At 44.0% G+C, this 25,982-nt stretch overlaps 1 protein-coding gene across 2 annotated transcripts in view; it reads left to right on the top strand.

Moving 5' to 3' along the window:
• Positions 1-25,982, top strand: part of Csmd1 (CUB and Sushi multiple domains 1) — a 1,402,422-nt gene that overhangs the window by 1,087,336 nt on the left and 289,104 nt on the right. For both annotated transcript variants that reach the window (XM_075986282.1, XM_075986281.1), the window contains exon 12: positions 8,658-8,770. In XM_075986282.1, coding sequence (XP_075842397.1) covers positions 8,658-8,770 — 113 coding nt within the window. The remainder of the gene's footprint in view (positions 1-8,657; positions 8,771-25,982) is intronic.

The following is a 25,982-nucleotide window of genomic DNA, read 5'->3' as shown; positions in this document are numbered from 1 at the left end:
CTCAACCTGGAAGCTTCCAGCTTCCTGCTACAGCACTTTTTTTCTTCCTAATGAATTTTCCAGAAATTTCTAAGGGGGTGGATTGGCTACCTGACCTTAATTTGTAGTGGCAAACTTTGGCCTAAGAGTTTTCCTCTTTTTGTAGAATTCCGGGACACAGTACTTGTGGTTGGCAGTTTAGCTTCTGGCCTCTGAGGTCCCACATGGGAATCTGTTGTCATCTACATCGTGTGTTCCCTCTGGTCTTCAAAGTTTTCCCTTTCTTTTGTTTTCAAAACTAAATTGCATTTGTCTTTGAGTGGATTTGCTGGTATTGAGTTCACGTCAGTTCTAGGATTTATAGTTTATGTTTCTTACCAAATCTGATAAATTTCATGTCAAAAGTTGCTTGTCGTAACACTCTGTTGACTTCTTCTTTATGCTCCAAACCCTGCTTTGTCATCTCTGCCCCTGTGCGATGAGCATTGTCCCCAAGCTCCTTTCACTTACCTGTTGACCCCTCCTTCTAAATGACACCCAGAGGGCGAGTCTTATTTTAATTGACTGTTTATTTTTAGTTCACTTTTCCTTCAAATTTTATTGAAAACAGCTTACATTTCTTTGCTAAGATTTCCTTCTCTTTTACAACACGATTGAGAGAATTTGCAAAGGTCATGCGTGGTTTCTTAGATGTGTGTCCTTTGAAAACCTGGTGCCCAACTCCCAACTAGGATTCCCTTCAGTAGTTGGTAGATCACGTCTGCTCACTCAGGTTGTGATTTTTCTCAGGTCTTTATTTGATGATTGCATCCTGGAGATCTTTTCTGTCTTGTTAGGATGGGCAAAAGACTGGTTGAGCCTTTTATTTCAGAAGGTGTGCCTTATGCATCAGCACTGGGCTTGACCTCTTGCTGTGGCTGGTCCCCTGATGATTTTAATTATCACTGTGCTGTTGCTTTGCTTAGAGGCGAGCGCTCACTGATGGCACTCGGGAATGGACCACATCATCTCTCAAAGCTTGATGTAATGATCCAATGGGGTGCGGAACTGCTCGTCTTTGGGGTCTCCCTGATAGTATAGTACACCTGGACCCTCGACCTTGCCTGACTCTACTGAAGGAGGCATCAAACTTATATCTGCAGATATATTTCCCCAGGGCAGGCTGTCTGTGGCTAGGTCTATTTTGCCAGTTCCTCCCGGTTCAAATGGAGCCTTGAAGGTGAGGGACATGGCTCTGTTGCCTTGAAAAAATGAAAGAATGTCAGGAAGGAGCTAGAGACCCTGTATCCATATAAAAAGTCAGGTATGATGATACACTCTTCTGACCTGAAGCTGGGGATTCGGGAACAGGCTGATCACTAGAGCTTACTGGCTAGGCAGTCTAGCTGAACTTGCAAGTCCAGGCCAATGAGAAAGCCTGCCTTCCAAACAAGGTGGTTGACTCCTGAGGGACAACACCTGGGATTGACTACTGGCCTACACACACACACACACACACACACACACACACACACACACACACACGTTTTTTTGTTTAAACAAAATTGATAAAATGGAAAGTGGGATTTCGTAGCCGCGGGGAAGGAGGGCATCTTAACTGGCTTCTGTTGGCAGCTCTGTAGTCTATGTACTGGTGGTACCCACGTGGCTGGAGGTCAGGTAGGCCATATACTCAACTGTTGCTTGTTTGGGGCTATGGCCCAGCTTTCATTGCTCCTCCTTTTTGTAAACATGTCTTCTGTCTGCTTCCTGGACTGTTTCTAGGACTTTAGCTTTATAACACACACACACACACAGGGTCAGGGGGAGGCACAAAAGAGGATCTTCATGACCAGAGGGGTGGTCAACCACATCCCATAGCCTGACTGTACTAAGTAAAACAATTGAGAAATTGGCATCCTTTGGGGGGGGGGCTCTGTCAATTTTTTTTATCCCTTTGATCTGTGGGATCAAAAGGTTTGTATTTGATATTTTTAGATGGCTCAAGTGATCATCGTGGCGTGAGTTAGTGAAGTGAAAGAAGAGACTGCACATGATTGGTGTAACTCATAACTTTTCCCATGTCATCTGACTACTTATGGTTGGTCTACCTCAACACCTTTCCCATGCCATCTGACTTGAATAGACCCCAACTCAGTGATCTTTCTGTCACATTGTGTGAGACTCACATGACAATCAGTGTAAAAACCAGTCCACTCCAGCATCTCCAGTGCCACAAGAACTCTTCTGTGGGAACATTGGAGACCCTAACACACACACACACACACACACACACACACACACACGCCATTTCTCATCAGAGCATTACATGTGACATGTTCTCTAAATCCTACCTGCTTGGTAAATTTTCAGAGTCAGCTTGATTTCTGCGTTAGAGTCTCATCCCTTCCCACCCACCCTATTCATGTAGTGGCACCTGTCATATATACCCAATCATTCTGAGTGACAGGATCCCATGTTCATGATAGGTGGACTGAGTCAGAGCTCACTTCATTTCTCCTAGGGCTGACACTCTAGTCTGCATGAATATGTATGAATTGCAATAGAGACTCCCCAGATAAAGAGTTTAAAGTTCTTCCTGCTTTATTTGTTGAACAACTCAGTAATCTTCTGCCTCTATGTGACTCCAGGCTTTTGCACCAGGTTGTCCCTGAATGTGTTGATATTTTACTCCATTTATGGGTTGACTGTTTTGCCCATTTTAGAACATGCCTTGTGTTTATTTCTAAGAATCTGCACCTCACATTGAATGGACTTAATGCATGCAGATGTCCCCACAAATCGCACTATTTAAACCGTATGCCCATGCTGGCCTCTCAAAGGGTTCATAAACCACACTGTAAAGCCTGCTAAGAGGTTCAGGTGTGGGTCACTTTTTATCTTGGGGTCAGCACTTCCTTCTCAATGACCTAATTCATAATCAAAATTGGCGTATTAAAGGTTAGCTCCCCTTTCCCTCCAGGCACTCCCTGGAGGAAAGCAGGTGTGGTATACAGCAGGTGCTGCTAGATGACACCAATTTCCTGTCTTGACAGCTGTGTGGCATGATAAGGTTTTCTTCCCCCCTCCCAGCTTTGAGCAATTTAAAACTAGCATAGAGTAGAACGGAAATGCCATGTGCCTATATCTGTTGTATCAACACAGACGCAGACCTATGTCACCCTGACCTGAGTCGGGGTAGGGAGCAGGTCCTTTGCCGCCCAAGACACTACTTGTCCCTGCCCTATCACACGTCTGGGTTTACCCCAACCCCTTCTCTGCTCACCACAGGACTGTCCTTTTGAGGCTGTCACATAAACAGAACATTCTGGATTGCTTTTGGGAGTTCAAGTCAAGTGAAAAGTGGTACAACCATTTTCAAAGAGAGGTGAGCAGGTTCGTGGGAAGGCAAAGAGGCATCAATTACAACAGCAATCTCATTACTGTGCAGAGATTCACCTTGGGATAAACTCCTGCATGAACCTCTTGGCTCCTCTGACGATAACTGTCAAGAATGAGGAGAAGCACAAATATTCTCCAGCAGAGAAGTGGGCCAGTATGTGTTACACTGGCTGAGAGAGATGCTGCTTAGCACCTCAAAGACCAGCTAAGAAGCTGTTGGCACACCATTGCAGCAGGTTTTCCCGGGCGTGCCTGTGAGTGAAGGAGGCAGGGCCCACTTTCTGCCACCTTTCCCTGTCAAATGCAGGCAGATCTTGGAAGTGAGGGTCAAAATGCTGAACTCTTCAGTAGGAACAGAGGGAAGATGTCTTCAGAAATGGGACTGTTTGATCCTCTCTCACTCTCTCCTCTTCCTGTTTTAATACCAAGGTGGATGCTGGAAGTTCAGTCTGAGATGGGAAAGGGAATCTCATTGTTCAGGGAGGTTAAATGCCAAGAAACGCACCCCGTCACAGATGAAGCTAGCCCATGCGCCAGGGGCCTGGGCAGTGCGCATTTGATCCCAGTGTGCTGAAACCTAGAGGCTGATGAATTAGTAGTTAAGTAGACTTATATACTTATATTTTCAGTGTAAGAAAAAAAGCAAACGTCAAGGCTGATTTTGTAGCTCGGTGTAGAGCCCTTGGCCAGTATTCAAAAGGCTCTGGCTTCCATCTCCAGTGCAGCAGAAAAAACAGTATTGTAAGAGGCAACCTGGAGTGGAAGTCACGGCGAAGCAGTCTGGCAGCTGGAATGGTGTAACCTGACTTGAGCTCTCAGGTGTGGTTTAATTAGAATGATTTTATTCTGAGCATTAATAAAGGTACAGGATCAATCATCGTTGGTTTATTTGAAAATGTGACTGTTGAGGAAAAAAAAGTTCCAAAGTTTGTCTTTTGCTTTGTGCTCAAGTACTCTAGTAAAGCTAATGCTTGGTTTAATTTCAGTTTCAAATGATTGTAAAAAAATAAATAGATAAATAAATTAATTAATAAATACACAAACAAATAAATCCTATTTCAAAAGCACAAGCAGCTGTGAGGGACAAAGAGTCTGTGGGCTCGCTTTGCTTCAAACAGCTTTTTCCCTCTCCCTCTCTCCATCTCTCCTCCCTCTCTCTAACGCACTCTCTCTCTCTCTCTCTCTCTCTCTCTCTCTCTCTCTCTCTCTGTCAGTGCTATCAAACTACGGTTTATAAATCTCAAAGAGCTATTCAAAGACAATGTTTCCTTTTGTTTGAAACTATTTAAACTACGTTCGACTTAGAAGCATTCTATAAAATATTTTTTTTTAATTTTCGGCTAGTTAAAACGTTAATTAGCATTCAACTAATTAGTACAAAAAGAATTAATTGTGACAAAGTATGATTGCAGCCCTTTTTCGCATGCATGCCAATCAAATAATTTGGAGGCTTAAAATAAATTCTAAAATGGGACTGACTGCAGGAACAGGGTTTGACATTTGATTGAGTGAGCTATGCGAGTAGCTGCCAGTATTCTTGCCTATTCAATTTCGAGTGAATTCACAGAGTAAGACTGGATTAAAATAAAGTGCAGTGGACAAATAAAAGAAATTCAAACATGCACCTTAGCATGAGCCTGAAGTAGTTAGTTACTTTGGAAGTAAGCATATTTGCAATGGGTATGGATTTTCTGTGTGATACTTATGTTTCTTAACAACTTAAATTAAATACCTGGCAAGAAAGAAACCAGAGAAGATGCTAAGTGAAGAGAGACCCCAGTGGACTGCTCAGGGATGGCCTATGTTCAAACCAAACCTTAGCAAAGGAAGAGGCAGTGTCTGGGGGACTGAGGGTCACTGTAGTCAGGAAATCCCCCCTGGCCTCATTTCCCTCAACAGAAGCTTCCTGCTATCAAGAGAAATTCAGGCTTCCAGCCTTCATCATAGCCATTTGTCTCTCCTCATTCACCTAAGGAAGCAAGTGCCAGCTCAGAGCAGGGAATAAAGAGCAAGAAAGAACGGGAAGAGGAAAGCAATGCTACGGACAATAACTAGAGGAAACCAGAGAAAACAGACATGGACCTCAGCCCAGGAGAAGGAGGACTGTTGGGCTGAGACCGATAAGCTGATGAAGGGCTTGCTGTGCAAATAACAGCAGTGAAGCTCAGATACTCAGAAGCCACAGAAATGCTGGCTGGGTGCATCGTCTGCCTATGATTCTAGGCTTGGAAAGCAACAGAGACAGGGGATCCTCAGAGCAAGCTGACTAGTGAGACCAGCCATATTATGTGCTGGGTTTGGTTTAGAGACCTTGCCACAAAGCAATGGCTTTAAGATTAGATACGAGCATTCTATGGCATAGTCACATACTTGGGAATGACCACCTAAGAAAGGAAAATGGGAAGAAAATGAAAATAAACTAAGCAAGGGGCAAAGGAGTAGCTAGAACCCCCACTCTTCTATATACAGCAGCCTTGACTAGTTGAGAGTAGCTGTGGAACTGAATATATGGTGGTGTGCATGAGGACCTCATGAACTGCAATGAGAAACACAAGGCATGTGAGATTTTTCAAAAATAGGCAGGACAGGAAAGGTGTATTCCTCTCATCCTGCAAATGTTCCCCTTCAAGGGCATATTTTTGATTCTTGGTTTAGGCAGCTTGGTCAAACACAAATCCTTTGTTGGGAGAGAATGTTTGGGAAGACAAAGGATGCTTCTCATCCTGCATTAGAGAGACTAAGGATGATCAGTATGGACATTAGTAAGGGACACAGGACATGAAGGCCTTTACTAAACAGTGTGTATAGGAAACAGACAAAGTCTAGCTGCACCATTAGTGATCAGCCAAAAGTAAATGCAAAACCCTTGAGAGGTTATTACATAATTATCAGAAGAGGTGCTCAAATATACCCTGGTCACATTAAATTGCCATTGGAGATACGAAGAACTTTCCTGCTCAGATACCATTGATGGGAATGTAAATAGAACACTCGGTCTAGACCCTTGAAGACAGAAATCAAAATTATAGAAACAGAAATCGGAAAATACAAATCGCATGTCTGGGAATTTGTAACAGGTAACATGAAGAGTTATATTGTGGAAAACCTGCACACCTGTTACGTCAGCCCTATGGGTCATCTACCAAGCTCATGAACGTTTTAGCAGGCCTTGAGTTATCCATACTTGGGAGTCCCACTCAGCGATGGGAAGGGGGGAACTGGTAGTATGCAAGTCATATGACTGATCTGGGGAACTAAGCCAAGCAGACAGAGCCAGTTTAAAACAGGCAATAGCATGATGAAGGAATTTGGAGCTAGAGACAGACTCGTGGTTGCCAGTGATATGTGGCAAGAAGGAGAGGGCGTGTGGCGCGTCTTTGAAGATGGGCTGTGGGGAATTTCACTGTATTGACCACAACCTGGATTCCCAAGACTACATGTGTGTTGAAGAGAGTTACATACACACACACACACACACACACAGAGAGAGAGAGAGAGAGAGAGACAGAGACAGAGACAGAGACAGAGGCAGACAGATCACGTGGGCCTCCCAAGACAAGTAGGTCATCCATCCACGCTGTGACAGTATTTTACAGGTCTGTAAAATCTTAGATTGGAGGAGACAGGAAAGAATACATGTAGGCTCTTTATGTTACCTCTGTCAGCTTTATTAATACAGTGTTTTACTAGAAAAAATAAAAATACTAGCATTAATTACCTTCTACACACACACACACACACATAAATGAATTCTAAGTAGAAATTAAAACAAGGAAACTCATGAGTATCTTTCCCTCAGTTCTGCTGAGCAAAGTATTTTATGAAGTCTTAATTCACTTATAGGATGCTTAGGGAGGCAGGTACAGCTGTAGATGTTTTGGCAAAGCTAGAGCGAAGAGCAGGGAACAGAGATGGGCCCAGGAGGCTGCCTCCCTGGGGGATCTGCAGGCTGGCTCCCTTTCTAAGGAATCACAGAGCTAGACATTGTGATCCATGTGCTGTTTGGCTGATTACTCTTCAACAAAATGCATGCACAGAAAATCAAACAAATCTCCCTTACAATCAAACAAGCAAACACAAGAGAACTATCTCCCAACAAAGACAGATCTTCAGACATACGTGTGTAGCAAGCATACATCGCTCACCGGAACACGTTCCTTTTCCAGCCTGAGTGTAACACAGCCTGAGTTCCTCGGTGTGTAATGACTGCCGTTCATCTTCCTTTGAAGAAGCAGGTTTTCAAGGCCGTCTGTGAGGAGAATGTTGGGTTGATAGACGGCTGCTGTGATTGATGGTGCAAATCATGCGTTCACATTCCCGAAACCACTTTGCTGAAAGCGAAGCTTCCTATTTGATTAGGGACATTTGTTTTGGGTGAATTGATTTCCTTCCTGCACTTTTTCCTGTTTCAACATGCTATTCTGTCGGCATGTTGAGTTCAGTCGATGGATTTGGTGTTTCTTTTCACCGGCTGACAGAGTAGGGGATGTGACCTGTTTCTGAATACACACTGAATGCTTCCTAAAACTACCTTGTTGTTTGACCTGGATGTTCAGTAAATCCTACCCTGTCTATCTCAACCACACATATGCTGTTCTTTTCAATGTCATTATATTGTATAATTACCTTTAATACATCTTAAAATAGATTCTGTATGCAAGGTACATAATTCTAAACTAGATAGAGTAATGAACCTATAGGGTTTCTCACCTTGCAAAGGTATCACGCAAGAAAGTAATGAGCCACAGGGTTCACCTCCCTGTCACCAGGCACAGCTGGCTCTTTGCTTTTCCAGGTTTGTATTGATTTATCCCTGTAAATATTGTACCTAGGGAGCATGTCAATTCCAGTAAATGGGATGGTCTTTTTTAAAAAAATTGCTTTTATTTTATGTGTATGATTGTTTTTCCTGTGTGTATCTATCTGTGCATGCCACATGTGTGCAGTGCCAGGGGAGGCCAGAAGAGATTATCAGATGGTTGTGAGCCACTATGTGGGTACTTAGAACTGAACCTAGGTCCTCTGTAAGATCAATAACCACTGAAAAATATCTCTAGTCCCCTCTAGCTGATTTTTTTAAATGAAAATGGCTGTGTTTTCAGTGACTGGATAGTTACCAAAAGTGCCTTTAAATATTTATATAAATGACAAGTTGTTACAAGGTTTTGAAAGAGAATGTTTTGTAGGTGTCTGTCTCTGTGTGTGTGTCTGTCTGTGTGTGTGTGTGTGTGTCTGTCTGTGTGTGTGTGTGTGTTTGTGGACAGTGCTCAAAGTCTGATCCTTTCCCTTCTGTGCAGGCTCACAGGCTCCAGTGTCCCTGACCTCATTGTGAGCATGAGCAACCAGATGTGGCTCCACCTGCAGTCAGATGACAGCATCGGCTCCCCAGGGTTTAAGGCTGTGTACCAAGGTAGGCCGAAATTGCCTTAGTGCTTAAATGGAAGGTCAAGAGTGAAGAGGCCGGTCCATACATGACAGAGAGAAATGAAAAGAACATGTTGGAACACTGTTCGTAAATGAGATCAGTGCTCTGTCACTGGTTTAGAGTCCTACCTCAATGGCCTGTCTCTGGAACCAGACTGCATGAGGCATGTTATTCTCATGTCAAAATAGAAAAGAACAGAAAATACAAACTTGAGCTATGAAACACGGTTAGACCTGTGGATCTCTTGGCAATATCATATTGACCATTATTTCTAAAACCTTTCCCTACTATATCTGGTATTTCGCAGTGGAAAGTAAAATGAACGATGTCTTTGTCTTGCCATGATTTACAGTTTTGAGGATGCTGGTGAGCCAGCCCATGTATCTGAGACGAAATGTCCATGATCTCCGTTGTTGACGAATGGGGCTAGAGCTCTGGTAGTCACAGGGAACTGATAGTGTTGCTGGTGGCTACTGAATCTTCACTGCATGTGGCTTCCTCCTGACAAAAGGGTGGCTGGCCCTGTGGCCTCTGGCCACTTGACTCTGGACATGTTAGACTTGCTCCTATTTGAGGTTCTCCATGTATTGTCTGTTTAACATAGATGACACCATAGAAGGGTGTGCACTTGAAGTGTGCTGTCATTTTCAAATATGTGACATAAGAATAGTCCCCAGTTATCACAGTGTATCAGCTGGTTGTGTTGGTGAAGTCAGAGAAACAGATAATAAAGAAGGACCCGCCAACCCCAGACAGAAAGTGTAGAGGATACACATTCCAAGTTCAAATGAGTGGGCACGTCTTGGAACACTCCATTCTTTGTTCTGAGACAGAGTTTCTCTGTGTAATAATCCTGGCTGTCCTGGAACTCACTCTGTAGACCAGGCTGGCCTCGAACTCACTGAGATCCGCATGCCTCTGCCTCCTGAGTACTGGGATTAAAGGCTTGCACCACCACCACCTGGCAGAAAACTCCATTCTTCCCACATAAGTGGAGGTAGTCAGGATGTGAACATGTCCTATGTGGGGAGTGGCCTGATGTGACATCCTTGACTATAAGATATGAAATAAATTTTCCTTGCAGGAAGCATAGAATAGGGTTTAGACTTAAATGACTATATCATTAAAAATGTCTACAACAAAAGTAGAAATATTCCTATCCCACTCATAGGCTAGTCCTGGGATGTAGAAATAATTGCACACCACTACTGACCTTTACTCTAGATATGACCTTTAATGGATTTTCTACATAGTTGTTTCCTAACTCATAAATACACAGCTGAGGTATATTTTCCAAATGGCATACAGTTATTGCAACCTTGGGTGGAGTCTTAAAGCATCTGGGAAGTACCAAATGCCTCCTGCCAGGAAGGGCTGCAGAGGACTTGCTTTTTCAGTCTAAAGACAGCATTACAAGGTTGAGCTCAAAAAGCAGAGGTAAGCCTCAAGATAGAGGGTACATCTCTGATTGTGAGGGTCTAAGTAATCTCAAATTAGACATGAATACCCCTGCTGTGTTCGGCTTGATGACCAGGCATACTAGCTGTACTTTAACTCTCTCTCTCTCCAATGCCAAGAGTCCATCGCGAGCTACATCTTGAGATGTTACGAGAACAAGAGCGACAGTGTTCAAGGAGTTGACCGTTCAGTACAATATGTGTCATCATTAGTACATCAATGATCCAAATGTTTAAAAAACTATGGAGCTTTGAGAATTTAGAACCCTGAAAGAATATAGGGAAAGGAGACTTTTTAGAAAAACTTGCATTTCTTTTTAAATTTTCTTTGCTACATTTATTTATGTTTTTGGTGAGTGTGTGCACTTTGGTGTACCCATATGTCACGGGACATGTGTGGAGGTCAGAGGATTTCTTGTAGGTGACACCCCCATTCTGCCATGGGGGTTCTAGGGATGCTGTGGGAAGCTGATACTGGAGATAATACGCAAGTCACTCACTGTGTCGCTCAGCTGCTCGTGAGTTATCAGAAATCGCACACCACAGACATTGGAGGAGGATTCAATTTTCCAGATGTTGATTCTGCGTGGCTTTAGCTGACACAGAGCTAAGGACACAGGCTCTAAGCTGTGCTGTGCTGGGCACTGGCTCCGCCCCTTCACAGTGTGACTTAGGGAAAGTCATTTCATCTCTTTACCATGCTACTGCCTTCTGATAACAAGGTGCAGGGATCATAGTAACAACATCTGCTTGACAGGTTTCTGTGAAAACTCAAGTGACTTTAAGAACCCAACAAAACAAACACCAGCTAGAGACAGACATTTGCATTTTTATTTTTTATCAGAACATATTTCCTGCCCCCTCTTTTCTTTATTTTATTATGAAACATATAGCCCCAGAAAATGGAATTGCGAGAGTGTACCCCATACAGCTTCACCTTCCTGATTGGTCAGGGAATGTCCTCAGATTCCCAGAATCTTCATGGGGCTTCATGCCTGGCACAGCAGATGCAGACACTCTGCTAGGCAGGGGATGTCCCAGCATCCCCCTTCAAAATGAGCTTGAATGAACCACAGAGACACCTTAACACAGTTGCAGTGACGTCACACACAGCCATCATCGAAGCTTCCCCACAATTCCCTTGCTGACCTCTCTTTTATATGTTACCCACTCACTGAGACTATCTTGACATTTATGAGGGTCTTGTATGATTTTTCCCCTTGTGGCAACATGAACAAATATCTCCTTACCCCAGATAGGACATTAGTGTCAGGTCAAAGAAATGATTCCACCCACATCTAGCTTTGTGACTCAGTGAATTTATGGGACTTACCTGTAATGAAAGCATAGTAGAGGGACTTCTTACAGAGAGGTGGCTCAGAGGCAGCTGCACATTGAAAAACCCACCCCAGCATGAGTGCTGACTCATGGAAGCCACCTCCCTGCAAATTCCTGAGCAACTCGCAGGCAACTCCATGGAATAATCTCCTCTCATAATACAACCTTGGGTAAGGGGCTTATGAATTTTCTAAGTTTCTGTAGCTTTCTGGAGGGAGGATACAGGGTCTGACTCTCCCCTGGTGGTCCTCAGGCTCACAGGTTTGGATACATGGGTTTCCTCCATGTGTAGACCTCCCAGCCCCCGCAACGACCTCCCCTCTTTTTCTTTTTCCTCACCATCCCCAGAGTGTGTTTAAGTAACTGAGTCTTAGAGCTCTACTTGCTTGTCACAGCTGTGCGCCTCATCTGTGGGTGTAGGTGGGATTAGAGAGAGGGCGTGGCCCCTGAACAGAAAGAGGTTTGCATGGCACTTAGAAAATGGTTCTTCCCTGGCCTGTTAGCATCTTAAACCCAGGCATGGGCCCTGCTAGAATGACAGTCCAGTTCCCGAAACCAGGACAAGGCCTGGGGAGTGATGGTATATCACCTCTTGTTTAAATCGCGGAGATGCACAGTGTGACATTGCAAAGCAGTAAGACAAGGCAGAGCTTTGAAAACCTACAGGGGCATTATTTAAATCTATCCCAGGTGGCTCCTTTCCTAGAAACCAATGCTTCACTGGAGATGATAGAGAAAAATCTGCTGGGGAAGTTTAGCAGAAGCAGCTGTCTTGAAACATGTGCTGGGACTGGCTCAGCTGGTTAAACACTAAGCCTGATGATCCACAGAGTGGAGAGAACCAACCTTTGCAAGTTGTCCTCTGACCTCTACACATACACAGACAGGTGGAAAGAAAGCAAGCAAGAAAGAGGGAAGAAGGGAGGGAGGGAAGGAAGGAAGGAGGGAGGGAGGGAGGAAACTAGGGAGAGAGAAAAACTATTTCGTAGACGTGCTAAATGCAAGCAGGAATCCTAGAAGCTCAAATACCCAGAAATCCCAGGGCTGCTCCTATCTTACAGTATTGTCTATAGCATAGTGGTGGTGGTGTGCAAACCTCAGCAGGGTCACAGAGGAAATGAGGCCAAGTCACTCATGATGCACAAGGCTGGACATATTCTGTCTTGGAACCTCAACAGCAGCTAGAGAGTGGAGCTGGCAGGGGCTGGCACTAACTAGCCTGCTCAATTAACCAAGTGGGCAGCGGGCTTTAATTGCTGTGAGTATCAGGCTAATGCTGGGTAATTATTCTGCGTGCAAATATGCTGTCCTTGCACTTGGGAGAACACTTTTTATCTAGAAAAATCTTTCACTTTATTGTCCTTCATTTTTGTTTTACATAAATGTGTATTAATTTCATCTCAGACTCCCGTTTTCTTTAGGATGTGAAATTCTTTTGGTTTCTCAAAATGATAATTTGCTTAGGATGTTATTTGTGTTGTCACGCTAATGGATCCCGCTGTAGTGACAGCAGTGGCCATCCTGGCCACGGAAGCTCTTTCCTGTGAGCGTGGACTCGATCTCAAGCTTCCCACAGCTGCTCCTCCTCAGTGACATAATGAGCTTGCTCACTAGATTCTCCGGTGACTCCACTCAGGTGCTTTTGACACACACCATTTCTTTCCCCCGTGAGCCATTTGAGACCCATCTCTCAGGCTCTTCCACAGGCTATGTGAAGTGATGCTGCAGGGGAGAACAACCACAGTGGGGAGGGGCTGTCCCAGTCTTTAGCTATGGGCTGAAGGCATCAGGGAGGAGTGTGAGGGATGAGGCCTCCCTGGGGAGGGGACATCTCAGCAGTAGGGCCTCTGTGACTGTTGTCAGCTCCTCTCTGGTGAGAGGTGGGAGGAGAATATGACTGTGGATCTCACCTGCAGTCTTTACCCCTGGCTCTGGAAAAGTTAGAACTCAGCACTTCCTGCTTCCCTGCAAAGCTGGTTAAATGGGAGAGGAACATGCAAAAAGAGGCATGGCCACACTACACTCTGTAGAAATGGAAACACTGGACTGGGCATGCCCCAGTGCAAGATGGAGAGAGAGAGAGAGAGAGAGAGAGAGAGAGAGAGAGAAGAGGAGAGGAGAGGAGAGGAGAGGAGAGGAGAGGAGAGGAGAGGAGAGGAGAGGAGAGGAGAGGAGAGGAGAGGAGAGGGAGTTTTTTTTTTTTAAATAAAGCTGAGAGAACTGCAGAAGTACAAAGTGTGAAACTGTGCCTAGAACTCAGCACCAGGGACTCCCAGTGAAGCCCCCCAGAAACCCATACATGCTGAGCATTCCCTAAACTGCATCAGGAAGAGGGTGCCTTGCTTGTGATGAGCACTTGGGCAGGATTCAGCTGGGCCACATTGGGTAGTGACTGACGTGGCCAGTGGTGGAGCTGGAGGAGCCTGGGGTAAAGGTATCAGGTATGGATGGCGTTGCCTCTGAGTAAAATGGACATGATGCAGAGACTGTGCATGGGATGGGCAGGAGGCAGCCAGAGTCACTTCCACCTTTCATGTATTTCAAAGCTCAGAAGCTCAGACCTTGAGGAAAGCACAGGTGGCAGGGGGCTAGTGCCCCTTGTTAAGTGCCTTCCCCGTTCCTGTCAGGAAACTTGGCTCCAAGGCTGTGGAAGTCCCAGAATGGCAATTTTTATTCTAAAATATCCAAATATTTAAGATGATTTTGGTTTCTAGTTTCAGGCTGCCCTAGCTGTTTTTATCAGCTTCGTCCAACCCAGAGTCACCTGGGACGAGAAATGCTCCATTGAGAAGCTGTCTGGACCTTGGCTGGTGGGCTTGTCAGTGGAGCATTTTCTTGATTGCTGGTTTGTTGAGAGGGTTCTGTCCTGCCCAGTCCCCACAGCCATTCAGTCCAAAAGAAACACACAGAGGTCTACATTAATTATAAACTGGTTGACCTATTAACTCAGGCTTCTTATTAACTAACTCTTACATCTTACATTAACCCATACGTCTTGTCTGTGTTAGCCATGTGGCTTGGTACCTTTTATCAGTGAGGCATTCTCATCTTGCTTACCCTGTACCTGGGTGACAACTACAGACTGAGCCTTTCCTCTTCCCAGAATTCCCCTATTCTGGTCGCCCCACCAATACTTCCTCTCTGGAAGCATTTTTCTTAAACCAATACAAGTGATAAATCTTTATAGGGTACAAGACCATGTCCCACAGTACTGGTTGATGTGTAGGTGATGCCATCTCTAGGCAGGTGGTCCTGGGCTGTATAGGAAAGTAGCTGAGCAAGCCATGGGAAGCAATGTGTATGCAGCATCCCTCTGTGGTTTCTGCTTCAGCTCCTGCTCTGACTCCCCGCACTGATGGATTAGGACCAGGATGGGCACCATATACGCTGGAATAAACCCTTTATGCCTCATAATCTTTTCACAGCAACAGAGTGGCAAAGTAGAGAAGGCACACATGGAAATCAAGAAGCCCTGATTATAAAAAGCTAGAATCAGAAAAGATTCACTTCCCAGCTTATAGATTCTTGGGCATCCAGGAAGCTCGGGCTATATATGACTTGGTCAGACAAACCTAGAGCTTGTTAAATAGTCTATTGTAGGTGTGAGGAGCCTGCAGCGATAGCATGCAGAAGATTTTCTGGTTTGGGTTCAAGTGTTTTAAAACTAAGGAAATTACATCTCATCTTTTCTTCAGGATCGGCCCATTTAATTTTAACTTTTACAATTCTTCTGGTTTTACCAGCTTAACACCAATTGGAGATCAAGATTTCCACCCTCTTATTTGCAGACATGATATCGAGTTATGCATTATAAGTACGTTAATTGTCATCTTCTGCTGCTTCTGCTGTGCAGAGCTTGGTGCAGGAAGGGAGGAGGAAGCAAAGATCTGCCATGCACTTCTGCTCCATGCAGGCAGTGAGCTCCACATCCTCTGGCCCATGGGCTTTTGTCTTCTTTCTCTTTATATGCACCTCTAGCACCTCCTGTAGTTGGTCCCCACCTTGTCTCTCACTCTCTTAGGGAAGGGGACTTATCACTGTGAAGTTACTCTTCTTTTAACAGAGAATTCTATTTAGTGCTTTAAAAATTAGTGAAGATTTGAGAAAAGGATCCAAGCAATATATTTTGAAAATATGATATAAGGGACATTGCAAAGTATCTGGAGACTGTTTCCATGCTGGCAAGTTCCCTTGCTGGAGTAGGCATCTGGCCAACATTTTTCCTGGAACAGTGGCCATTGCCAAAGGCTCTGAAAATTTTGGGTGACACCTGCTAGGTTGTGGATACAAAACCATTCCTGTCTGATTCCCTTCTTGGTTGCACCATAGTCTAATTTTAGCAATATATGCATCTGGCAGTCCCTGCTAGTCACTGACTTTTGTCAGTGCCTTCATTAATAAATCCCATAGCAGCTCTTCTTTTTCAGGAGGTGACTTGTGTTTCTTCTCTGTCTTTCCTAACAGGCATCTTTAAATGCACATGTTAAGCATCCTTCCTGGTTTTTGGGTTCCCTCCCCTCTCCCTTTCTTCTACTTACCCAGAGAAAGTCATGGGACTCCAGTGGTCCAAGGACAGTCTTGTGTTCCATCCTTTTATGCTTCTGAGAGCCAGCCCATCCACAAATAGTCTGCTTTTTTTTTTTTTGCTTCTCTGTGCTCTCCCTCTCTGGCTTAGCAGCTCCATTCTAACCATGTTTACTCCTGAATCCTTTCTCTTTTACCCTTTTCCATGTGTCTGTGCATTCCATGTGTTGGGGTGCATGGCACATGTGTGTACATGTCTTTGTGGAAACCTGAGGTTGACCCATCCTCCATCATCCTTACTCATTGAGGCAGGGTCAATCAATCAAACCCAGAGCTCACTGATACAGCTTATTTCACAGACCAACTGGCTCCTGAAGCTGGGATTTCAGATGATCTGTTATGCCCACTCATTTATGTGGGTTCTGGAATTCCAATTCTAGTCCTGATGTTTGCACAAGTGTATACTTGTTGAGACATCTGCCTGGCCCTTAAATACTACTTTTAAGTTCTGCCTGAATTATTAATGTCTGTTCAAATTGCTTCCCTCTCATCAGTCTTCTGAAACCCCACTGGGATTCTTTCTTCCCTTCACTCTTCTTCCTTCCTTTCTTTCTGGCTTTATCCTCAGGTGAGTTCCTTATATGGAGTATAAGACAGTTTCCAGCAGATCAGACTTCAAAATACTCTTTCTTCAGCCTCTGCAGAAAGAGAGCAAGGATGCCTAGAGACACCCACATCAAGGATGGTTAAGGAGCAGCTGAGCCCCTCTGCCTGAGTTATGGTTCCCTTACCCCTATGGCAGGAAGAATCTGACCTGACCATACGTTTTGAATCTTATCCATTCTCTAGAAGCAGTCATAGTGGACAGCACCATGCCAGAAACACCAGGGCTCTGAGCAGAACCCCATGGATAGCGTAGGAACCATTCTGTATAACAGCGGGTTGCAGCCAGCCCGGTCTACCCTATGAACACCTGTCTTCTCTGAACATTGACCTGTGGTTTCCATGGAAGCCGAAATGAGGCACCAGCCTGCTTCACGATCCCCTTTAAGCATGATTCTAGCTCAGCACCTTCCTCTGAATGTGTCCACTTCCTCTGAAAATGTCTTCAGACAGGTTCCCTGTGGGCAAAATCTAGGTGTCTCATATTTCTTTATTGTTGTTGTACATCATATTTCACTGTTTCAGCTAGTCACTGTATTGATAAAGTTAATATTATTTCATTAAAATCTTTAGTGTGTTGAATTTGTGTCAGGAGGAAAACTCTGCTATTTCCTTGCTTTTTCTGGATGGAGCAAAATGGCCATGGGACCATGTGGCTGTGTGGAGCACTCATGGGTGGGCGACCACATTGGAGGACATGGGGGAGGCTTGCATGTATTGCTCACTGCAGAGGGTAATTGTGAGAACCGGTGACTGAGTGGGACACACACAGGTGGGTAACCATGTGGGTGGACCTGGGGATGCTCACCGGACAGCATGGCCATGAGGTAAGAGCAGAGAGGAGTGACTGGAACTGGCCTGGGGAACTGGCCTGGGGAGCTACTTTCCTTCCCGTTGTGACCCTTTCATCCTTCATCAATGCCCCTGGTTCTTTGATGTCTGCTTAATCCCTCCAGAAATGAGGCATCGGGACATAATAGCCGAGGCTACACATGGCTTGAATTGTATTGAGTGCTCCACCTTCCTGACAATGAGCTCACTTGCGTCTTGCGGCTGTTTGATTCTCCCCATCCACAGCTGCTTTGCTCAAGGGTCATTATGTGGAAGCCCGCAGCGTGCTAACTCGGCCCTTTCTCCCTTCAGTCAGTTAGTGTGCTAATTTCTCCATGTTCATGGAGTTAGAAGACCGTCTATGAAGGCAGCCTGCTAGAATTTAATAATAATAGCTCGGGCCGTGTCAGCACATGCTCCTCTTCCCAGCCAGTTCTACCCAACAGGTACCAGAGTTTGAAGGTCCCAAGTTGCCTCCTCTCATGAAAAGGAAAACAGCTTCGGATTGTGGCAGCCTTGTTTCCAGTCCCCTGCCTGCTTTGTGCACACGGTCTGTCTACCTTTGGCCAGAGTGGTATCTACAGTTTGCTCAGAGCCCTCTGGTAAAAGTATAAGGACGCCATCATGCTTTTTCTGGTGCTCCATTGTGCAACTGCTCTTAGCTTTCCGTGTGCCTGTAAGAAACTCCCTGATTCTCCGATTATCTGTCTCGTTATGTGTGAGGTGGGATTTTAATAGCAGGGTGTGTATCAGGATAAATTATATAAACAGATACGGCAACTCATTGAAGCTTATGAAGGGTCCTCCACTAGAAGCTGTAATTGTGTTTGTGTATTTTTGCAAACTGTCGGCATAAATACATGTTTTACCTGATGGAGAGTCATCTAGAAAGGAAAATAAAACTAATTGCATAATAGCTCACAGCCTGTGGTCTGGCCCCGTGTTTTAGTCCCTGGCACTCTCTGCCTCTTCTGGGACAAAGGATGCATTAGAAAGAGCATGGCAGCCTTCTTTCATGTTTGCCCCCACGGCTCTGGCTGTATGCCCTTTCTTGCAGTCAATTTCATTACAACAAACTTTTCAAATTAGTTTTGAGTCTATTTCAACTTTACTGTTATCTTCCCAAACTATTCACTTTCTTGTCAAAAATATAATTATCCGCCCAGGTCTGGGACAGCGTGCTTGACTTTTCATTACGCTCCCGTTCCCAGTGGTATGCTCAGCCACAGTCATTCCTGCCACACAATCTCCTTCAGCATCAGGATGATGGACCTCACCGCGCCCTCTTCCTTTCCCTATCGCAATCAACTTGAATGATGCCATTCCTTCCCAGGATATAATCCCTCGGCTACATTTGAGCGTGATTCTTCCTGATGTCCCTCAAGGTTCTAGCCTCTACTCTTCCCCGGCTTCTGCCCCTAATCCTGTGGAGCTGCTGCACACTGCATGGCCTGGTTCTTATCTGTCCCCACTTCTTCCGTGCCTGCCAGTGGGTTGCTGCAGAGGACACCTGCACAGTACATCCCCGCCCCTCACCTGGCTCTGTAGCTCTTGGTCCAAAATGCAGTTCACTATCTGCCTTCTGGGGTAGCTGGTGGAACATAGCCCTTGGTACAGGAGCTGGGAGCACTGAGCTAGGGTGTAGCACTTGGGATTGAGCAACATTCAACTCAGAACCTCCCTATTTTTTTGATTTTTACCTAAAGTAGAGGAATCCCGTCACTTGCTTTGTGGGAACTCCGTAAGACTGAGATAAGTTGTTGCATCTCTGGGCTCTGAAATAATTTGATATTGGGGCAGGCTCTGGGATCAGAGTGACCCTTATCCCACAATGCTATCCATGCATTGGGTCCCACACAACAATGACCCCTTCCTAATCTATCCATTAGATCCAGAACACGTGACTCAGACCATGTGAGACATTTTCCTTCCTCATCCCAATGTCTGTATGTTTTACATTATTACTATTGCTCTGTTGCTTGGTGACTGGGATTGGTTGATGTAACTTGCAAGCCTCTTTCTGTCACTATTTTATTCTTCCATATTCTTGAGAAGGGAGAGTTATCCTGAAGACTTTTCACTCTGTCGATTGCATGTGTATAGCAATTTAGGGCAGATGTTTAAATTGTTATCGGGGTTCAGAGGATTGTGTATCTCTCTCTCTCTCTCTCTCTCTCTCTCTCTCTCTCTCTCTCTCTCTCTCTCTCTCTCTTTCTCTCTGTAAGACAGCTTCATATCTACAGGTGCCCCTCTGTTAGTGGCACAGAACTTTTGATTGTCGCAGGTGGAAGTTACAGGTGGGAGCTGCAGGCTACAGATCCCAGCCCCATCATTCCATACTCTTCCTTAGGACCTCCTGACGTGAGTGTGTCATGTGGGTGTGTAGAATGAAGCTTACAGGTCTGACCAGGTAGACCTTTCTATTTTATATTAGGTGCTAATTTCAGATTAGGTGCTTGTCGTATCTTCAGCCTGAGGGCTGCTGACGCTGGACCTGGCTATTTTCCTTGGATAACAAACAGGGAAGGGCTATGCTGTGCATCTTACCGTATGCAGCTGCATCTGTAATCTCCACTCAATGGGAACCAGCATGTCTTCCCTCACAGCTGTGTTCCTCTGCATCCCCACTGAGGACATCTGTCCTAAAGTGATGAACTCGTATTGGTGCTTTTTAGCACTCATATGGCTTAGACACATCTGGTGATGTCTAGTCTATGGAGCCCACAGTCGGCTGGAGCAATGGGGCACTGCTTCTGCCTTTGGGAATCTCTTTAAGCTAACCCCTGAATGGTCTGCCTAGCTGGGCCTCTGATAATCTTTGTAGTACTTACAGTCAGCCAGTCCTGTAGCCGAGGACCCGTTTCTGAGTGGAAAATCACATTAGAGGGAAGAACCTTAGTGTTCACATGCTGACTGTTTCTTCACATCTCAATGGATCAGATCCCTCCCTACACATACAAGAAGAGTGGGGGGAGGGGCAGGATCCACACATACAAGGAGCGCATTCTGGAAGCTTCCAATTCCAATTCCAACTCAACAAGAGACCTTGGCCTAATGTTGTCTGACCTCTTTGCTTCCCACACGGAGATTCTATGATTACAACTGTTCTGGGCAGGGAAACGGAGTAGCACTTAAGTTCCTGAGAAACAGGAAAATTCTAGCAGCAAAGCGCCTCATTGAATGTATCTTACTATAAACAATCCAGGTTGTTTTTGTGTTTATTTTTGCTCACTTCGTGTCTTGCAGTTAGTTGAATTACTGTATCCTAAAATCTTAGAAACAGTTCAGCTCTGGAGTCACAATTAGAGTTTCTTCCTTGACTTTATTTCTTAATGCTCATGAAAGCTTGGAAAGCACATTCTGTAGACATGCCAAATATTTGCTCATTTCCATTGTTCCCCAGTCAAAGCTGCAAAAACAGAAATTATTTTTAAAGTGTTAATCCTCTTATTTCTTTCTCCATACCTTTTCTTTTCCCCTATAGGTAAACATTTAATTTTTTTTATGGTTCGTTCTATTTTTTGAGAAAAATTCTCTCTCTCTCTCTCTCTCTCTCTCTCTCTACATATGTTCTTATCACCCCAATCCCCAACTTACATAAATAATATTGTGTTTTAAAGTCTTTACTGTTTTATTATTTAATCAATTATGAAGCTCATTCTAGAATTCCCGATTCCCCGTTTCATATTTTTCTCTGTCTGTCCTGCTCTTTCTCTCTTTCCCCCAGCTGGCAAGCACTTTGAAGGAGAGACAGATGGGAAATTATTCCTCCACTAAATTCCTAAATGTTTGAGTTTTAATTTCCTACCCTTCGTTTAGAAAAATTAGTCTGGCAGAAATAGTTTTGTGTGTTTGTCTTGCTAGACTTTTAAAACAAGAGGTCAAAGCATGTTGTACAGTGTGCAGATCCACTGAGAGGACACCCAGGGTGTGCATCCATGAAGAGAGCATCCATGAAGAGTGCGCACATCCATGTAGAGCAGACCCAAAGAGGTCTTTGGTCATAAGGCCACATGATCGTGAATGCAAATATTTGGTTTGTTTCCCGCAACAGCTACAACCATACATATTCATAATAGTTATTAATTTAAGGATTCCTACAGGAAAATACCATTTTGATAACTAAAAATAAGTCTGGGGAAAACTTAAAACCAGCTCTATCATCTCCTTCAGAGACTAAAGTGAGAGCATTTTGTTCTTTATGAGACTCTTATTGTCAAATGCACAGCTTGTTACTCCATATTCACATGGGATCATCCATGCAGCAAACGTCTCTCATTTCTTGAGCCTTCTCACCTATCTTTAGCAACAGTTGGAATTGGGAGGAGAAGTCTAGGGGATTATTTCTTTGTGTGAGACAGATTTCCTGCTCTCTCTAAGCATTCACAGCTTGATTATAGGTTTAAACGTTTTTTTTTTTGTTTGAGAATAGATATTCTCATTTGGCCTGTGCATGCCAAAAACATGGAAGAAACTGTGTGATGACTGTATAAAAAAATAGTCAAGATGGCTACTTATTGAGGAATGTATGTTGAAATAAAGTGAGATGTTACGATGTAAGACTTCTGAACTAGTAATTCAACAGACAGTGAAAGCACAAGACACTGCCAAACACGTGTTAAAAGGGGATGGCTTGACCACTACCAAGGGGAAAATAGAACAGCTGCTCTTGGAAGCAGTGTGAAGATTTGTTGTACAATCTAAGATTCAGTTGTGCTGAGGACCAACAGTTGCCATGTGGATATTTGTCTCAGAAAAACGAGTAGTTGTGGTCACATGACAGTGTCCCACTGAAAGCGAAGTTTGTAGTACTTTCGTTCATAAACGAAAGCTGGAATCTGCCCAAGAGCCATTTAAGGGACTACCCAAGATGTACCCATTGCAAGGAACACTACTCAGCAATGAAAATGAATAAGCTCGAAAGACCAAGAGAGCTGATGGCTGAACAGATGCTAACCCCAAAGGCTCTTTGCTGTGAGATACGTTTGCATAATTTACAAAATGATAGACGGAGACAGTAGTGTGGTAGTGTCCAGAGGCGTGAGGATGTGCTGAGGGTTGGGAACCTAAGGATGATGGCTGTGAAGATCCAGTGGCTGGAGGCTGTATGCCTGTGGCTGTCTCCACACAGTTTCCATATAATAGGATGCCACATGGCGTTGAGTCTTACAGATGTTCATGACTAGAGTCACCAGAACTCCAAGTTCATTTAGCTGCCGTATCACTAGTGCAGTGCTATGCCAAGCCACACAAAGACAAAGGTGGTCACACGTCAGTAGCCACCTGTGCACCCTGGAGTAAACCCACCAATGCTTAGCTCTCATTGTGAATGTGAGACACGAGCCTGCAGTAGCTTCTGCAGGTGGTTGGGATGAGGAACCTGTCTTTCCCACAGAGATCAGGAGAGGACAGAATCAGTACACTCTGGTATCTAACCCCTCTAATCAAGCCAGAGGGAGCAAGCCAGTAAGCAGCACCCCTCCATGGCCTCTGCATTAGCCCCTGCCTGCAGGTTCCTGCCCTGTTTGAGTCCCTGTCCTGACTTCCTTCATTTCCTTCATTACAGAACAGTGATGTTGGAAGCACAAGTCAAATGAACCCTCTCCTCCCCAAGCTGCCTTGCTCATGGCGTTTCATCCCAGCTGTAGCCACCAGTAAGATACCAGGGCGCAGGCACTCCCAGATCTGCAGAGAAGACCAACACAGAATCATATGAAATAGTATATTTCCAGAGTGTATATGTGTGTTTATGTATGCTCTTATGTTCACATTTAGCAATTTAATTCCAGTTCTCTTCCTTCCCTGCTGTAATCAGTTTACACACACATACACCACATGCATGCACACACTCACCCAAGGGACACTGATCCATGACCATGTACACATAACTATAAAATAAGTGAAAAACACTATTAAGTCAACACCCCTGTGTAAAACAGACTTTCCTTTCACTGAGGGTCTATGACACTGGTAAGTCATTCTATACAAAGAAGTATAAATTATAAGTTATGGGAAGTACAGAAGTAGCAGGCTACATGCTTTATCTCATATGCATCCTTATGCTAACAATTCATTGGAATAATTTTATTCAGAGATACTTTATTCACAGAAAATTGTATATATTTAAAACCACACCCTGTGATGAGTTTTGACAGCTGAGTTGGCTGCTTTGTGACATTTTAATTTCCAATCCCTCAGAGCATCTTGTGTCACTTTGACCCACGTGGGACTTGTCAAAAGATGTTTGCTCAAACACCTGTGCATCTATCTATTCTGCAATATTCCTACATAAATAACAGTAAATATGAAGGCAGGATTTTGACTCTTCTCAAAAAAGGAGGTGTTTCTACTGTTCCTAGGGATTCTACTGTTTCTGTCAGTGAGGCTTAAACTGATCCTAAGAATTTCACCCTACAAGTCAGTCACAGCAAAGTGACTTATTTGTCACCTTTATTATTTTACTTTTTAAATACTAGATTTATGGTGCACCGATGGGAATACTGAGCGGTCACCAAGTTATGATCTGGTCCTGTAGAATGTTGCACCGCTTTACAGGGGAAAATCTGCCAATAAATAAACAAACAAACAAATAAATAAATAAATCTCACCAAAACACACAAACAGGAGGGCCAGACTACAAAGAGTAGCTGCTGCTGCTGATGAGGGGATTGGTGGCATGTCACTGACCAGGTGTGGTATGAAGGATACAAACATTCTAAGAATCTCATAGCATCCATGGTTAAGAAATCTGAGACACAGCCTGCCCTGGTGGTACATGCCTTTAATCCCAGCACTTGGGAGGCAGAGGCATATGGGCCTCTGTGAGTCTGAGGCCAGTCTGGTCTATAGAGTGAGGTCTAGAAAAACCAGGACTGTTACACAGAGAAACCCTGTCTCAGGCAAAAAATCTTGGACCTTTTATCTTGACACTTTAAGATGGGATCAAAATGCTAATTTCTGAATGCATTATTTACTGGAGTCATCAAATCTATTATTTTCATGGTGAAGACTCCTCTACTCACTGTTTTGTATAAGTAAAATGATAGAGGTGTTTCCATAGGGCCCAGAGCAGTCCCCTTTTCTGTCATTCATGTTCTTTTAGTCTGTATTTAAGTAGACTTTTCCTCAGTTCACCTTGTATGTGACTCCTCAGGCTGTGTGTGCTAATGCAAACTCTCCTTCCTTGTGACCAACCCGTCCTTCTGGATCTCCCTGCCTAGTCCTGGGTACCAGTTTCCAAAGATTTATACTGGTTATGTTTCTCCCTCTGGATTTGGCTTTCAGATGCTCTGTATTATGAGTTTCATATTTTCTTGAATTGACTATCATTTTCATAAGATCTTAAACATATAATTTCCACTATCTTCATCCTGAAAATGAGCACAGGGGCAGCCAAATGCAGTTTTATTGTTTTCAATTATTGCATTAAAATGCCTGCCATCACAGTAAAACTTTACATAGGCTTTAGTGTCTCTTTTATAAGTATAGCACAGACGCAACCTGGTAATGGCTGGTACTAGTCTTTGTAATGCAATATAAAATCAAATTAATAAAGTGCTGACCGTGGAAACAAGAGTTACCTATGAATGTTCTCAGTCATGGGATGTGTGTTAGTTACTGAAGTTTTATGGCCACGTGCAGAAGATATAAGCCATCTTCAAGTACAATAAAGGATTTTATCTGTGCATGACACAGTGGAGATTAAAATAAGACACTCAGAGTCTACCCTGTAGCTTGTGCCTCCAAACAATCACTGAAATCATGAAGAAAAGAATGAGAACTAATGTTTCAGAAAGAAAAACACTCTAGCCAGAATAAGTGCACAGTAAATGTGCTTATAACCTTTAAAACACAATTTTGTTAAGCAGGCTTGGTTGTGATATATTTGACCCCGATACTCAGGAGGTAGAGGCAGGTTAATCTCTGTGGGTTTGAGGCCAGCCTGATCTATATAGAGAATTCAAGATCATCTGGTACTATACAATAAGACTCTGATGAGGAAAAAAAAAAGAAAGAAAAAAAGAAAAAGAAAAATGCAAAGCAAACAAAGCAGTTTACTTTAAATCTCAATGAGCTTTAGGTTTGTGTCTTAGTTCCCTCTCTGTTGCTGTGATAAACACCATGATGAAGGCAACTTTAGTTGGAAGAGCTTGTGATTGTTCCAGAGGGATAAGAGTCCAGCACTATCATGATCAGGGAGCATGCACCAGCAATATGCTGGGAGCTCACATCTTAACTGCAGACAGGAAACAGAGAGAACATTCAAAATGATGTGTCTTCCATTTCTCAAGACCCTCCCCATTGACATAATTCATCCAGCAAGACCACACATCTCCAACATACCCAAAGAGAGCCCAGTGACTGGGGACCAAGAATTCAAGTGT

The sequence above is a fragment of the Microtus pennsylvanicus genome, chromosome 9 (assembly GCF_037038515.1).
Source record: "Microtus pennsylvanicus isolate mMicPen1 chromosome 9, mMicPen1.hap1, whole genome shotgun sequence".
In the NCBI taxonomy this organism is placed as follows: Eukaryota; Metazoa; Chordata; class Mammalia; order Rodentia; family Cricetidae; genus Microtus; species Microtus pennsylvanicus.
The sequence above is the reverse complement of the archived record's forward strand: the minus strand, read 5'-3'. Positions and strand labels throughout refer to the sequence as shown.